Source organism: Canis aureus, chromosome 11 (genome assembly GCF_053574225.1).
Source record: "Canis aureus isolate CA01 chromosome 11, VMU_Caureus_v.1.0, whole genome shotgun sequence".
In the NCBI taxonomy this organism is placed as follows: domain Eukaryota; kingdom Metazoa; phylum Chordata; class Mammalia; order Carnivora; family Canidae; genus Canis; species Canis aureus.
This window is the reverse complement of record NC_135621.1, coordinates 48,876,305-48,891,063: the sequence shown is the minus strand read 5'-3', so window position 1 is coordinate 48,891,063 and position 14,759 is coordinate 48,876,305. Positions and strand designations below refer to the sequence as shown.

Here is a 14,759-nt window from a genome sequence, read left to right as displayed (position 1 = left end):
TAACATATCCAATAAAGGGATAGTATTCCAAAATATATAGAGAACTGATATAACTCAATACCCAAAAAACAATCTGATTAAAATTGGGCAGAAGACATGAACAGACATTTCTCCAAGGAACACAGCTAGATGGCCAACAGACATGAAAAGATGCTCACCATTACTCATCATCATCAGAGAAATGCAAATCAAAACTATAATGACCTATCACCTCATACCTTTCAGAATGGCTAAAATCAAAACCATAAGAAACAAGTGTTGGAGAGGATGAAAATAAAAAGGAACGCTTTTGAGCTGTTGGTAGGATTGCACTAGTGCAGCCAATGTGGAAAACACGGAGGTTCCACAAAATATTAAAAATAGAATTACCCTATAATCCAGCTAATTACACTATTATTTACCCCCCAAAATTCAAAAACACTCATTCAAAGTGTTTATTATATATAATATATATATATAATAGCCAAACTATGGAAGCAGCTGTAGGGTCCATGGATAGATGAATGGATAAAGAGGAGGTGGTATGTATATGTACATACATATATACATACACACACACAGTGGAACATTACTCAGCCATAAAAATGAAATCTTGCCATTTGCAACAACATGTATAGAGCTAGAGAGGCAGCCCTGGTGGTGCAGCAGTTTGACGCCGCCTGCAGCCTGGGGTATGATCCTGGAGACCCGGGATCAAGTCCCACATCGGGCTCCCTGCATGGAGCCTGCTTCTCCCTCTGTGTCTCTGCCCCTCTCTCTGTGTCTAGAATAAATAAATAAAATCTTAAAATAGAGCTAGAGAGTATGATGCTAAGCAGACTAAATTAGAAAAAGACAAATACCATGTGATCTCACTCATGTGGGATTTAAGAAATAAAAAGGGACGCCTGGGTGGCTCAGTGGTTGAGCGTCTGCCTTCATCTCAGGTCGTGATCCCAGGGTCCTGGGATCGAGGCTCACATCAGGCTTCCCGCAGGGAGACTGCTTCTCCCTCTGCCTATGTCTCTGCCTCTCTCTCTCTCTCATGAATATATAAGTAAAATCTTAAAAAAAAAAAAAAAAAGAAAACAAGCAAAGGAAAAAAAAAAAAAGAGACAAATGAAGAAACAGACCCTTAACTATAGAGAACAAACAGATGGTTACCAGAGGGGAGGTGGTTGGGGGGAAGGGGAAAATAGGGGATAAGAATTAAAAAGTACTATTGTAATGATGAAGAAAAAATAAATAAAATGACTTTAAAAACAAACAAATGAAAACCCCAAATGGGAGAATATAAAACAAGGTCTGGAGGATAATTCAGGATGTTGTTTGGTGGGAGTAGAGAGGCCTCCAACGCTAGGTTGAAGACTTCAGATTTCATTCCGTTGATAACTGGACACAAGCTATTCTGCATTCTGCAAGGAAGTAGAATTAATGGCAACAGAGATGAGTTTCCAGTGTGAGAGCAAAAAGAAACCAGGAGACTGGTTAGATGTGCATGACAGTGACCTACGAGTGAGATGATGAGGTCCTGAGGTAAAGTAGAGGAAAAAGAATGAACTTGAGCATTACCATGGAATAAGAATTTTTAAGATTGTTGACTTACAAATACCCAGTTTACACATTTAATAAAATAATTCTGTATCATGTAACCCCAGGATCTTTGGGATTAGGGAACTTTTCTGAAGTATACATGGCTAAACTGAGGGTTACTGGTTTTTCCTCCTTTGGTAGCTTTTGTAAATAAACATGTCAAATGGTTTACAATTTGCCTATTTCATTGAAAAATTAACATTTTATTGCTTGATGTGTTTTAGGTACGGATAGATACCTTAGGCTTGCTTTGTGAGAGTAATCGAAGTACAGAAATTGTTTCCACAGAAGAAATGCAGTGGATTCAATTCTTTATCACCTACAATCTTAACAGTCAGTCCCCAGGAGTCCGACAACAGATTTGTTCTCTTCTTAAAAAGGTAGAATTTCTCATCAGAAAATGCAGGATAGTGGTAAACTCTGCTCTACAAATCAATTTTGAAAAGAGCTAAGATTTTGGGAGAGTATAGGAATAATGATTGTGGGATTGGACTGCCACATTCCTTCGTGGCCCTTCTGTGAACCATTCTATGATTCCATAAAGTTTACATTTGAGATTCAAGTCTAGGGTATAAAGTCCTTTCATTCTGGTGTAAAAGAAATTGAACTTGAGCTCTTTTTTTTTTTTTGAAAGAAAAAAAATGTAATGATGGATCTTTCAGCATGAAACGTATTTTAAGAAAACTTTGATGAGAGAAGGAAAGATGCCCTTGTAGTTTTAGCATTTAAGGGCCTCATGAAATGGTCATTGTAAGATTAATTCAAGTCAAATTAATCACATGGCCTCATTTACGGGATGAAGAATTTGGAGAGAATAGGAGTGACTATATCTCTAGCGTCATGCCAACCTAAAGGAAATAGAACCATGATTTAATGACTGTATTCTGGTTTGCAGTAATATTTTGTTTTTGATTTTAAAAACATATGTTAATTTTCTGTCAGAGAAACTGTATAAATATTAAGAGTTTAGAAACCAGTACTCTCCTTGCCTGAAGCTCTAGTCTAAAGAATTTAGAAAATTTGTCCTTTGCTTTTTTTTTTTTTAGGCGAACAGTGAAGATTAATATGGCTTACATATGCTTCATTTTTCTTTTTCTCAAAAGTTGTTCTGTAGGATACAGGAAAGTTCTCAGGTGCTTTATAAACAGGAGCAAAGTAGATCCAAACATGAGCCAGAGAATGAGTTAACCAAACAGCACCCTTCTGTTTCTTTACAACAGTATAAGGTAGGTGATCTATTTCTAGCCATACGAATATTTAAGAAGCATAGGACAATTGTGAATAAACAATAGAGGGAAATAAAAGTCTTGTAGTGAATGGTGTTTCTGTGCTTTTTTCCTTCAAGCTGAGTTTTACATATTCCTTCTTGTGCTTTGGTACTTCTCTTGAGGTATCCTGAGCTGCAGAATTGGTGCTGGACTTAAGGCCTGTTTCAGAATAACAAGAATGGGTTAACCTCAGTTGTTCACAGCTTCCTGCGGGCCACATTAATTTAGTACTTTAGCAAAAAGGTACTTGCTGGCCCTGAACTCCTCCACCCCTCCTCAGAGTGGAAGATTGCTGTATCTGGGCCTGCTTCCCCTTTAGACTAATATAACTTATAGTGGCTTGATATTGGTACCTCCTGGTCTGTGGTCCAGCGATGCAGGTTCCTGTCCATCCCATTTTGGAGGGAGCATGAAGAGTAAGGGTAGGTTTCGGGGCACTGTATTAATGGGATGGATGTGGCTCCAGTCTGGGGCCAGAGCTCAAGTTGACAGCCTTCCATTTCTGTCCATCAGAACAGAATGAGTTTTTCACTGGTTTCTTAATCCAGACCTAGCCTCTCAGAAGCAGAAATCTTACTGTCTTCTAAGACTCAGATAGTGAACAGAGCTCATCTATTGTATTTCATTTAGGGAAACAATTGTAATCAAGTAATGATACATTAGAGCCATGTTAAACTCACTACCTACTCTAATCATTAGTATAGATGGCCCTTAGTTTTCAGTTTTATAATTAAAAGACAGAAAATCATCTAAAGAAGACTATTCCTTTACCAAGGCTGAAGTTAGCTTCCTCTTTGTAAAATACCAAAGTGAAGTTTGGAAAGGAATGACCTAAACTTGCAGGACATGGGTTTAGTCCCATTTCGGCCACAGACTAGTTGGCTTACTTGATGTCTGCTGGACTCTAAGAGGGATAAGTAACCTCTCTGAAAAAGCTGAGGATTTGAGGATTAAACGAGAAAGCTGTTTGTAAATTCTGAATCATCCTACAAAAAGCCTCGCTGGAAGTCATTAAAAGTGACTGGAGTGTATTCTGAGCACTTGCGTTGTGTGTGGAACAGGTTTTTTTTTTTTAGCCTTTCTTAGATCATTTTTAGATGATCTAAGAAAACACATCCCTTTTGCTGCTTTTTGCAAGGGATAAAATGACATTTGTGAAAACTGAGGTACTTAGAACACAAAACCCTTGTAGTGGATTGACGTTCTGAATTTTCATGTATGTATGGTTTCTTACTTGTCCTTGCGAATATTTGTGTTATTGAAAATTAGCCCTTTAGAGTCTTAATCTGAGTCTATCTCATGGTTCTGATAGTTCCTCCCAACTGTAGTCACCTCTGGCTTTTGGAGACTGTGACTTTGGCACTAAATTACTTATCATCATCTTTATAATAATGGGTGTCATGCAGTATGTGGTAGGCTTGGTGCCAATCAACAGTCCTGGGGGAGAAGGGGAAGCTGTTAGTTAGAAAAGATGTCTTCTAGTCTAGTGAAAGAGATTATTTCATACCTAAATAGCTAGTATTATTAGCTAGAGTACTTTTGACAAAATACTTTGTACTCACATTCTCATTTAAATCTTTAATAACAAAGCTGTGATATAGGCATTAATAATCCTCACTTAACATATGTGAAAATTAGGGCACCTGGCTGGCTCAGTCAGTGAAGCATGCAACTCTTGGTCTCAGGGTTGTGAGTTCAAGCCCCATGTTGGGTGTAGAGCTTACTTGAAAATAGGAAACTGAAGCTTGGAAAAGTTGAGTAACCTGCCCAAGGCCCCACAGCTACTGAGTGATAGGGGCAGCCTCCTATCTGAATCTGCTCTCGTTTCTAAAATCTGAATAGTTTTTTCCACGTCCCTGCTTAATTGAAAGCTTGGAGTTAAGAAAGTACAGGGAGAATTTGGGGAACAGTGAATTCACTGTTGTGAATGACATATAAGATACTTGGAGCAACAAAGGAGGTGAGTAAAAAGAAATGAATTAGAAAATCAAGTTGGAGCTGGGAGTTGGAATTTTTTTTCTTTTCTTTTTTTTTTTTGCTATGATAAAACAGCTTAACTAAAAAAACAAAACAAAACAAAAAAAACCAAACAGCTTAACTAACACACATGTATTTACAAATAAATAAAGTTTGTTACCCTAAGAATACAAGTAAAGTATTTTTATTTTGATCTATGAGGTAGCTGCTGTGGAAATTTCATATTGTAGTTACATAGCTAACAAGTGACAGAGCTGGAAGTAGAAACCAATTTCATATCTGTAGTTGGGTTCCCTCTCTGCTAACCTAATTATTTCATCTCCTGTGCTTGAAAATGTAGTGTAACAATAGAATTAAGGGTATCTGCAATTTGAAATTTATCACTTTTAACAATTTTAAGGTCACTTTTCGATAGCTTAAGCTATAACATGGCAAAAAACCTTAAGGGCAAGTAGAGAAGATGCCTGAGTTATCCAGAGAGATTTTGAATGCTAGGCTAAGGTATTTGGAAGCCTCACTAGGAGTTGTTGAAAATGATGAGAGCATATTATCGAGCCTGTTCTGTATGTCTAGGACAGTATGCTTAGGACTAGGGATATAAATGTATGAACTGTGGTCCCTGCCTCCACTGTGGTTACAGTGTGGTGGAGGGAAAGAACTACTTCTAAAAATATAAATGATACTGCAGACAGGATAAGATCATTCCTAAAGGATGAACTTGTTGCCCTTTCATGTGAATACTGTACTACTCATTTATATTTAATATGAGTTTAACTAGAATATTTTCAATAACTACTCTATTCCCTTGAAACCCAATAGATTTAATAAACTAACAAACTCTTACTGAGGGCTTGTAAGGGCCTATAGGATAAATCCTCAGGATTGTGTGTCATTGACCAAAGAAATGAATGCTGAGATCCTTTCTAGAATCAGGACTAGAACTGCTTTTGTGCTGCTCAGTTAAAAACAGACGTTGTTAGGGCATAGCAGTATATGTAAGATGCTTGAGGATCACAGCTTTTCCTTCTAAGTTTTCTGTTTGGTTTTATACAGAAACAATGATAATAATTATTATTTTAACTAGGAAGAAGACTTTATCTTGGGTAAACTATTTCCTATTCTTTTTTTAAATTACATTTTACTAAGTTTCTATTTTTTAAAAAAATCATTTCTATACATAGAATGGTAGAGCAAGAGTCTCAAAGGGGAATATAGAGGACAGGAAGACAGTGGAATAGTTGGATCTTTTTATGAATTATGTCAGCCACATTTATCAAGTATTATACTTACCATATTTATCAAGTAGTCTGTATTGGATTTTTGTTGTTGTTATTTAAAAACTTTGAAGCCTGAATATCCCTGGTGAAGAAAACCAATATTCATACAGCTTTAGAACAGATCTTGCTTTCACCAAAAATGGGTGCTGAGTGTTGTATTTTCTTTTATGGACTAGGAATTATACTTCCTGTTGACCCTAGAAACATAGGGTTCATTGAAGTCATAATATAGCTTATGGTCAAGGGTACCAGTCTGAATTGTCAAGTGAAGTGAACAACTAGTATTGTTTTAAAAAATCTTTTCCTTGTTAATTAAAAAAGAACCCCACCCTTCCAGGTGGGGGTTACTTTGAAAATAACCTATTATAACTCAATTATACTTATGTAATTTTTTTTTTTTTTTTTTTTTTTTTAAGAATTTCATGTCATCCATTTGCAGTCATCTTTTTGAAGCACTGTTTCCTGGGTCTTCCTACCCAACTAGATTTTCAGCTTTAACGATTTTAGGCTCAATAGCCGAAGTTTTTCCTGTCACAGAGGGTAAGCTTTCAGTAATGTTTGGGGGAAGTGTTTTTTTTTCCTACAAAACACATACTTTTTCAACATTTTATTTTACTTACGTTTTAGTTTTGTTGTCTTTTGTTTACATTCTTATGGAAGATTTTATTCTCAATATGTAGTTCTTACTTGGACATAAATAAATTTGTCAGTAAAAGACACTAGGCTGTGAAGTTGTTTTCAGTGCTCATTGTTTCCCAACCCAAAACTCCAGGTTTCATGGATTAATGCTTATTACGAGAAGAGTTGCTTTTCTTAACCCCCAGTTCATGTGTTGCTGTTTGAAGATAATGTAAATCTGTTCTTTAAGTTTTAAAAATTAAAAAAATAATAGTTTCTTTATGTATAGCATTTCTTAATGAGTCTTTGTGGTTAAAATGTGGTTTCCCTTATATGCTATCAGTTTCATAAGTCTCAGTCTGGTTTCAGGAAGACAAAATGAGGATGTCATTTCCAGGCATTCTGGCTTAGTGATACCCTTTATTTCTCCTTTAGGGTACTCAAGAGGATGAACATTTAACTTCCTTTTGAGTCGTTTTTTTTTCCTTTTTGACAACAAATAGTTCTTTTTATATCTGTACTTGAGTGTGTATGTTTTGATGTGGATTTCTTGTTTGTGCTCAGTTTTCCTTGACTGTGGTCAAATAGAAAAATATCCTGCTCAGCTGTTTTGTTGGAGGTCCACGAAGAGGACCAGAGAGTTTTACACTATAGTTGCCTTATTTATTATTATTATTACTATTTTTGGTTTAAATTTGTAGACAAAGTGTAATTTCTTGGCAGGAAGAAAGACAGTTTTTGCTGCTAATACAGCCTTCCTTCGTTTGAAGGATTCAAAGATTCAAACCAATAGCAGAGTTTTAAGGATATTCATGAACAGTCATATACCCTCTACCTAGATTCATCAGTTGTTAATATTTTACTATATTTGGTTTATCTCCCTTTCATTAATTTTTTAACCATGACACAATGATCAAATTCAGGAAATTTACTGTTGACATGATGCTATTATCTAATATATAATCCATAACAAAATTTGCCAGTTGTCCCAGTTAGTGGCCTTTTTTAGAAAAAGGAATTTTTTACTGTGATCTGGGTACCAATCCAAGATTATACATTGTGTTTCGTTGTTATGCCTCTTTAGTCTCCTTTAATTTGAAAAATTTTTAATTTCATGATATTAGCATTTTGGGAGAATGTGTCTCCATTTGGGTTTTCCTTATTGTTTCCTCATGATTGATTAAGGTTGTGCATTTGGGGTAGGGATATTGCATGGGTAATGTGGTGTTCTCAGGGCATCATATCAGGAGATACGAGTTTGGTTTGTCCTGTTACTCATGATGATAAATTTGATCGCCTGATTAAGATAAATGTGGTAGGTCGAAAAGCAACCTTTCCTTAGAATCTATGAATGTGAACCTTTCGTAGAAAGGGGGCCTTTGCAGATATGATTAAGGTAAGGATCTCAAAATCAGATAATCCAAGATTATCTGGATGGGTCTAAATGCCACCACAGCTCTTGTTAGAGAGGAACAGAGGGAGATGTGACACACAGAAAAGGAGTTGTCACTGTGACAGTGGTTGTGGAGATTGCAGTGATATGGCTCTAAGCCATGGGATGCTGGCAGCCACCAGAAGTGGAACAAGGCAAGGAATGAGTTTTCCCTTAGAGCCTCCAGAGTGTGCATGGCTCCACTAGCACTTTCGTATTGGATTAATTAAACATTAGGCAAAATGGTTTCCAGTACTGTGAAAAAATAGATTTCTGTGGTTTTAAGCCACCAGGTTTATGGTAATATGTTACAGCATGCGCAGAAAATGATTACAGTGATATCTCTTAGGTAAGGGAATTTTAATCAGACTACAACTGAACTTAGAAAATAAGGTTTTAACCGAGAGTGATTATCCATTTAACAAAAATTTTTCTGTATGTTTAGTATAGTTATGGTTGTACCTAGGTGTATGGGAAATAACACTAGGCTGAGTTGTACTGGTAATTTTTAATTTTTATTTATTTTTTTTTCTGGTAATTTTTTAATTAGAGTAGTTTAAGTATACTTAAGTGTACTTTAAAAAATGAAAAACCTGAGTCATCTTCCAAATGAATAAGTCACATATAATTGGGCAGTGACCGATATCACAGTAATTATGTTAATTAAACAACTGGGAGGTAATGCAAATGGAGCAAGCCATACTTTACCCATTAACTTTATTTACATATTATTATTTTTTTAGAGAGGGAAAGAGGTGGGAAGGAATAGAGGGGAAGGGGGGGAGAGAGAGAGAATCTAAAACAGGCTCCATACTAGGTGTGGAGCCTGATGCAGGTCTCGCTCTCACAACCCTGAGATCATAACCTGAGTGGAAATCAAGAATTGGACACTTTACCAACTGAGCCACCCAGCTGCCCCTTTAGCCATTAACTTTCAAGGAAACTAAAGATGCATGATCATGAATTACAGGATGGAAAATAAATTCATTCTTCACCTTTATCTCAAGAACTTGAATGTGGGTTTTTATTTTATTGAAGGACTGTGGTTTGGGATTAGTCAACATAGTTTCTCCCTTAAGTATATTCTAGTGCAAGAAGAATAAGCTGCATATACCTTTTTCACTTAGAATAAATGTCACAGTATTCACGGTTAGAAATTGGATTCCACAATTACTTTAAAAGGGTTTGCCCAACAAATACTTATTTAATGCTTATTATATGTCAAGCAGCCAACAATATGCAGTATACAAAACCAAATGCTTCCTATTTTTGAGCTTAGATATTTTAGTGAAGGGAGACAGACAATAAATTAACAAGTAATACATAGAATATCAGATGGAGATAAGTATTATGAAAAAATATTTCAGGAAGAAAAGTGGTGAGAATATAGTGTCTACCTAGGAGCATGGGGAGCTATTTCATACAGTAGTGTCAGAGAAGGTTTCAGATTGGAGCAGAGCTATTAAACAGCTGGTGGGTCATAGAAGAAATCATAAAGGAAGTTAGAAAATACTTTAAGAAGAGTGAAAACAAGAGTACAAGTTACCAGAACTCATGTGTTGAAGCAAAAGCAGTGCTCATAGGGAGCTTTAGAGCTGTAATACCTAATTAAAAAGGAGGAAAGAGGGATCCCTGGGTGGCGCAGCGGTTTGGCGCCTGCCTTTGGCCCAGGGCGCGATCCTGGAGACCCGGGATCGAATCCCACGTCGGGCTCCCGGTGCATGGAGCCTGCTTCTGCCTCTGCCTGTGTCTCTGCCTCTCTCTCTCTCTGTGACTATCATAAATAAATTAAAAAAAAAGAAAAAAAAATTAAAAAAAAAAAAAGGAGGAAAGATCTCAAATCAATAAGCTAACTTTACACCTCAAGGAATTCGAAAAAGAAGTGCAAACCTTACCCCAAGTTAGCAGAAGGAAGGAAATAATAAAGATTAAAAACAGAGATAAACGAAGTGGGGAATAGGAAAGCATTATAGAGAATCAATGAAAACAAAAGTTGGCTTTTTTAAAAGGTCAACGAAATTGACAAAATCTTTGCTATACTAAGAATAAAACGAAGGAAAGTGCAAATGACTAAGATCAGAAATACAAGCAGGGACATTTCTACTGACCTTATAGGAATAAAAAGGATTGTAAGACAGTATTATGAACAATTGTATTTTCAATAAATTAGATAACTTAGGTGAAATGAACAGATGCCTAGAAACAAACAAATTACTGATTTAACAAATAGAAAATTTGTTACCCATAGCAAATAAGAGGTGGGGTCGTAGTCAAAAGCTTCTCAGCAAAGGAATGTCCAGAGGGAGGGGCTTCACTGGTGAAGTCTACCAAACATTTAAAGAATTAACATCAGTCCTTCACAAACTCTACTAAAAAATTGTACGGGAGGGAACATTTCCGAACTCATCCTTTGAAGCCAGCATCACCCTGATACTAAAACCAGAGAGACACCACAAGAAAACTATAGGCCAGTATCCCTTACGAACATAAATGCAAACGTTCTCAACTGAATACTAGCAAAACAAACCCAACAGCATATTAAAAGTATTATACCCATGACTAAGTGAAATTTATCCCAGGAATGCAAGGATGGTTCAATGTAAGAAAAAAATAGTCAATGTAATACACACATTAAAATGTTGAGGAAAAAAGCCCCATGATAATATCAATTGATGCAGAAAAGCTGTTGACAAAATTCAACATCCTGTTATAATAATAAACACTCAAGAAACTAGGAATAGAAGGGAGCTTCCTTAGTAGGATAAAGGGCTTTCATGAAACACCCACAGTTGACACCCTACTCAATGATAAAAGACCAAAAGCCTTACCTCTATGATCAGGAATAAGACACAGATGCTCACTTTGACCTCTGCTGATCACCATCTTACTGAAAACTTTAGCCAGAGCAGTAAGGCAAGAAAAAGGAATTAAAAGCATCTGAGTTGGAAAAGAAGCAAATTTAAGCAGAGGTGCAAATGAAGTGACAAAAACTTCATTTATTTGCTCTACAGGGTTCCGCTAACTTACAAGTTAAGATTAAATAAGAAACGCATATCATATTGAACATCATTCCTCAAATTAGCATAGGAATGTTTTCAGGTGTTGCCAGAATGGTAAATTTATTAAATGTTGTTAAATGTTCTTTGCATTCTGCTGTGAAACTCGTTGCCATTTTTGTTTAGTCTTAATCTCAGAGTTAAGTAGATTTGATAACTACTGTCCTTCTTTTGTGATAGTTTTGTTTATTTATTGGTTTGCTGAAATTTATCTTTTTTTTGAGAAGAGTTTTTGGGGAAATTTAGTTCTTAATTTCTTACTATTCAAAAATGCTGTGTTTTGCATTTGATGTTGGAGTAGGATTTTTTTTTTAAGATTTATTTATTTATTCAAGAGAGAGTCAGACAGAGTATGGGGCGGGGGGTGGGGGGGCGGGAGAGAATCCTCAAGCAGCACCTCCAACCCCCTGAGTGTAGATCCCAACATAGAGCTGGATCTTATGACATTGAGATCGTGACCTGAGCCGAAATCAAGGGTTGGTTGCTTAACCAACTAAGCTACCCAGGCACCTCTAAAGTAGGATTGATGTATAATTTTTCACCACAACTTTCTCTGAAGATGTTGTAAGCATTGCTCCAGTATCTTATAGCACTACATGTTGCTAAGGTGAAGAGTTAAGCCAGCTTGATTTTTTCCATTTTGGAGATTTCACTTGAGCTTTGTGTTTGAATGGCCAGAAGATCCCTTTATCTTTGATGCCAAATAATTCTATTAGGATAAATCATTGTATCAATTATTCTGTATAGGTTTAACTAAGACGTTGTAGGACTTTGGATTCTAGGACAAGACATTTTACGAAGATTTTTTTAAAAGACGTATTCCTAAATTTATTTCTTTTCATTTATTTAGAAACTAACTTAGGGGGGCACCTGGGTGGCTCAGTGGTTGAGCGTCTGCCTTGGCTCGAGTCATGATCCCAGGGTCCTGGGATAGGGTCCTACATCAGGCTCCCTGTAGGGAGCCTCTCCCTCTGCCTAAGTATCTGCCTCTCTCTTTCTCTCTCTCTGTCTCTCATGAATAAATAAATAAAATCTTAAAAAAAGAAACTGGGATGCCTGGATGGCTCAGCGGTTGAGCATCTATCTGCCTTTGGCTCAGGGCCCGATCCCGGATTCCCAGGATTGAGTCCCACATCAGGCTACCTGCATGGAGTCTGCTTCTCCCTCTGCCTGTGTCTCTGCCTTTCTCTGTCTCTCATGAATAAATAAATAAAATCTTTAAAAAAAAAAAAGAAACTAACTTAGGAATCTCTTGTATAAAATACAGTCTTTTGAAAGAGAATGAAGTGGTTTTAAACAAAATTTTAGGAGATATTTTTTATTTGGGGAACTTTAATACTTACCATTTTAGGAAATAAATTAAGGAAAAATTATTATTTTAATGCTAATGTGGGTGAACTATGAAGTGTAACTCTTTGCACCAGTTTTCTGTAAATGTGGTCAGATAACTTCAACATGTTGATTTCCTTTTTCTTTTATTAACTTTTTAAAATTTTTATTTATTTAAATAGGCTCCATGCCCAATGTGAACTTGAATTCATGACTCTGAGATCAAGAGTCCCATGCTCTACGAACTGAGCCATCCAGGCGCCTCCTCTTGTATTCACTTTTATTTTATTTATTTTAAAGATTTTATTTATTTGAGAGAGAGGACAAATGGTGGGGAGGGGCAGAGGGAGAGAGAGAAGCAGACTCCCTGCTCAGCAGGGACGAGGGACTCCATCCCAGGACCCCAGGATCATGACTGAGCTGAAAGCAGATGTTTGAGCCAGGTACCCCTTGTATTCATTTTAAAATCTTTTTCTTTTTTTAGGTCAAGTCCAAGCAGTGTATCAGCTGAGTCATGATATTGATGTTGGTCGTTTCCAAACACTGATGGAATGTTTTACCAGCACTTTTGAAGAAGTGAAGATTTTAGCATTTGATCTTCTAATGAAGTTACCAAAGACAGTTGTACAATTTCAGGTATTTGGACTTTTCCTGTATAAATGTGAATGTGGTATATATGCATGAAAACTTTCCATTTCAGCAGCAAATCAAGCAATCTGTGGACTGTGCAGGTTTTTTGCACCTACCTTCTTACATCTTCTGTTATAGTTACTAATACTTCTGTTGCAGGGAGGAAGGTTGGAGGAGGTAGGGATGGATGATATAGAAGGAGGAAATATCATAAAAGAAAACAAAGTTCAAATCCGCCAGCTTTGCTTTTCTTACTGTTTTTGACAAAAAGGGAGGTGCATGAAGCAGTAGTTTTACTGCTCACAAGGTTATTGGTAGCTTTCAGTTACCAGCAGTCTCCTCAGTTCCCGTGGACATGGTAATATTCTGTCAAAACACACCACTTACAGTAACTTGCGTTTTTGTTTTTTTTTTTTGAGATAAGATCCTTGCTAAGTTGACGAGGAAGCTGAGTGTAAGTGAGGCAGAGAGCAGGTTTCTGATCTTCCAACAAGCAATAGCTAAACTGAGACTGAAACTCTGAGTACTTGAGGTTAACAGCAGTTTTCTCCTCCAGCCTTCTCCCCCATCCCCAGCCCCTACTCTCTTCCTGACAGCTGGCACTGCCAACCGTGGGGTGGGAAGCAAAGGTGGGCTTGGGAGTGAGGGCACAGCATGGGGATGGAAGCAGCTACCCCCTCCACTTGAGGTATGTTCTGGGGCTGTGAGATCACCAGCAGCTGTGGGTTTACTGGCTGCAGAGCCTTGCTGTGGCTTTCTTTTAGAGCTACATAGAGGTCAAAGGCACCTACTAGGGCTGCAGCTGAGCTATGGTCTGTTCTCTGGCCTTGAGGCTCTATTTCAGGCAGGACAGTTTGTAGGTACAGTGGGATTCTGTAGGAGTACATGTCGGAGAGCACAAGGTGTCTGGTTCCATGGCTTCCAAATGGCACTGCCAAGATCCTAGAACATTTTTTCTAACTTGGGTCCCTATTAGGAGTTGTTCTCTGGCGTCCATTTATCCTTGTGGGTGTTTCAGGTGCCATGGTAAGCAGAAGCTTCTTTTGGTACTTAGGCTTCTAACTTTTGTACCATATAGAGTTTTTATTTTATTTATTTATTTATTTTTTTATAACTATACATGGCTTTTTTTAATTTTTATTTTTATTTATTTATGATAGTCACACAGAGAGAGAGAGAGAGAGGCAGAAACACAGGCAGAGGGAGAAGCAGGCTCCATGCACCGGGAGCCCGACGTGGGATTCGATCCCGGGTCTCCAGGATCGCGCCCTGGGCCAAAGGCAGGCGCCAAACCGCTGCGCCACCCAGGGATCCCCCATATAGAGTTTTTAAAGGAGATCCTTTCTCCTCTTCCACTTTCCCATCCTCCTTGCCCCTTGTATTATATTTATATATAATATATATAATAATATATATTATATATATAATATATATAATATAATAATTTATATATGTAATAATTATATATTATATATCTACATATATATTATATATGTATACAATTAATATATAATATATGTAACATATATAATATAATATATTATATATATAGCTATATATATATATATATATATATATATATATATATATATAACTATGA

At 36.9% G+C, this 14,759-nt stretch overlaps 1 protein-coding gene across 8 annotated transcripts in view; it reads left to right on the top strand.

The window, feature by feature from the left end:
• THADA (THADA armadillo repeat containing) overlaps positions 1–14,759 on the top strand; it is a 332,898-nt gene that overhangs the window by 24,807 nt on the left and 293,332 nt on the right. For all 8 annotated transcript variants that reach the window (XM_077915220.1, XM_077915219.1, XM_077915218.1 and 5 more), the window contains exons 14-17: positions 1,797–1,952; positions 2,676–2,798; positions 6,511–6,634; positions 13,014–13,165. In XM_077915220.1, coding sequence (XP_077771346.1) covers positions 1,797–1,952; positions 2,676–2,798; positions 6,511–6,634; positions 13,014–13,165 — 555 coding nt within the window. The remainder of the gene's footprint in view (positions 1–1,796; positions 1,953–2,675; positions 2,799–6,510; positions 6,635–13,013; positions 13,166–14,759) is intronic.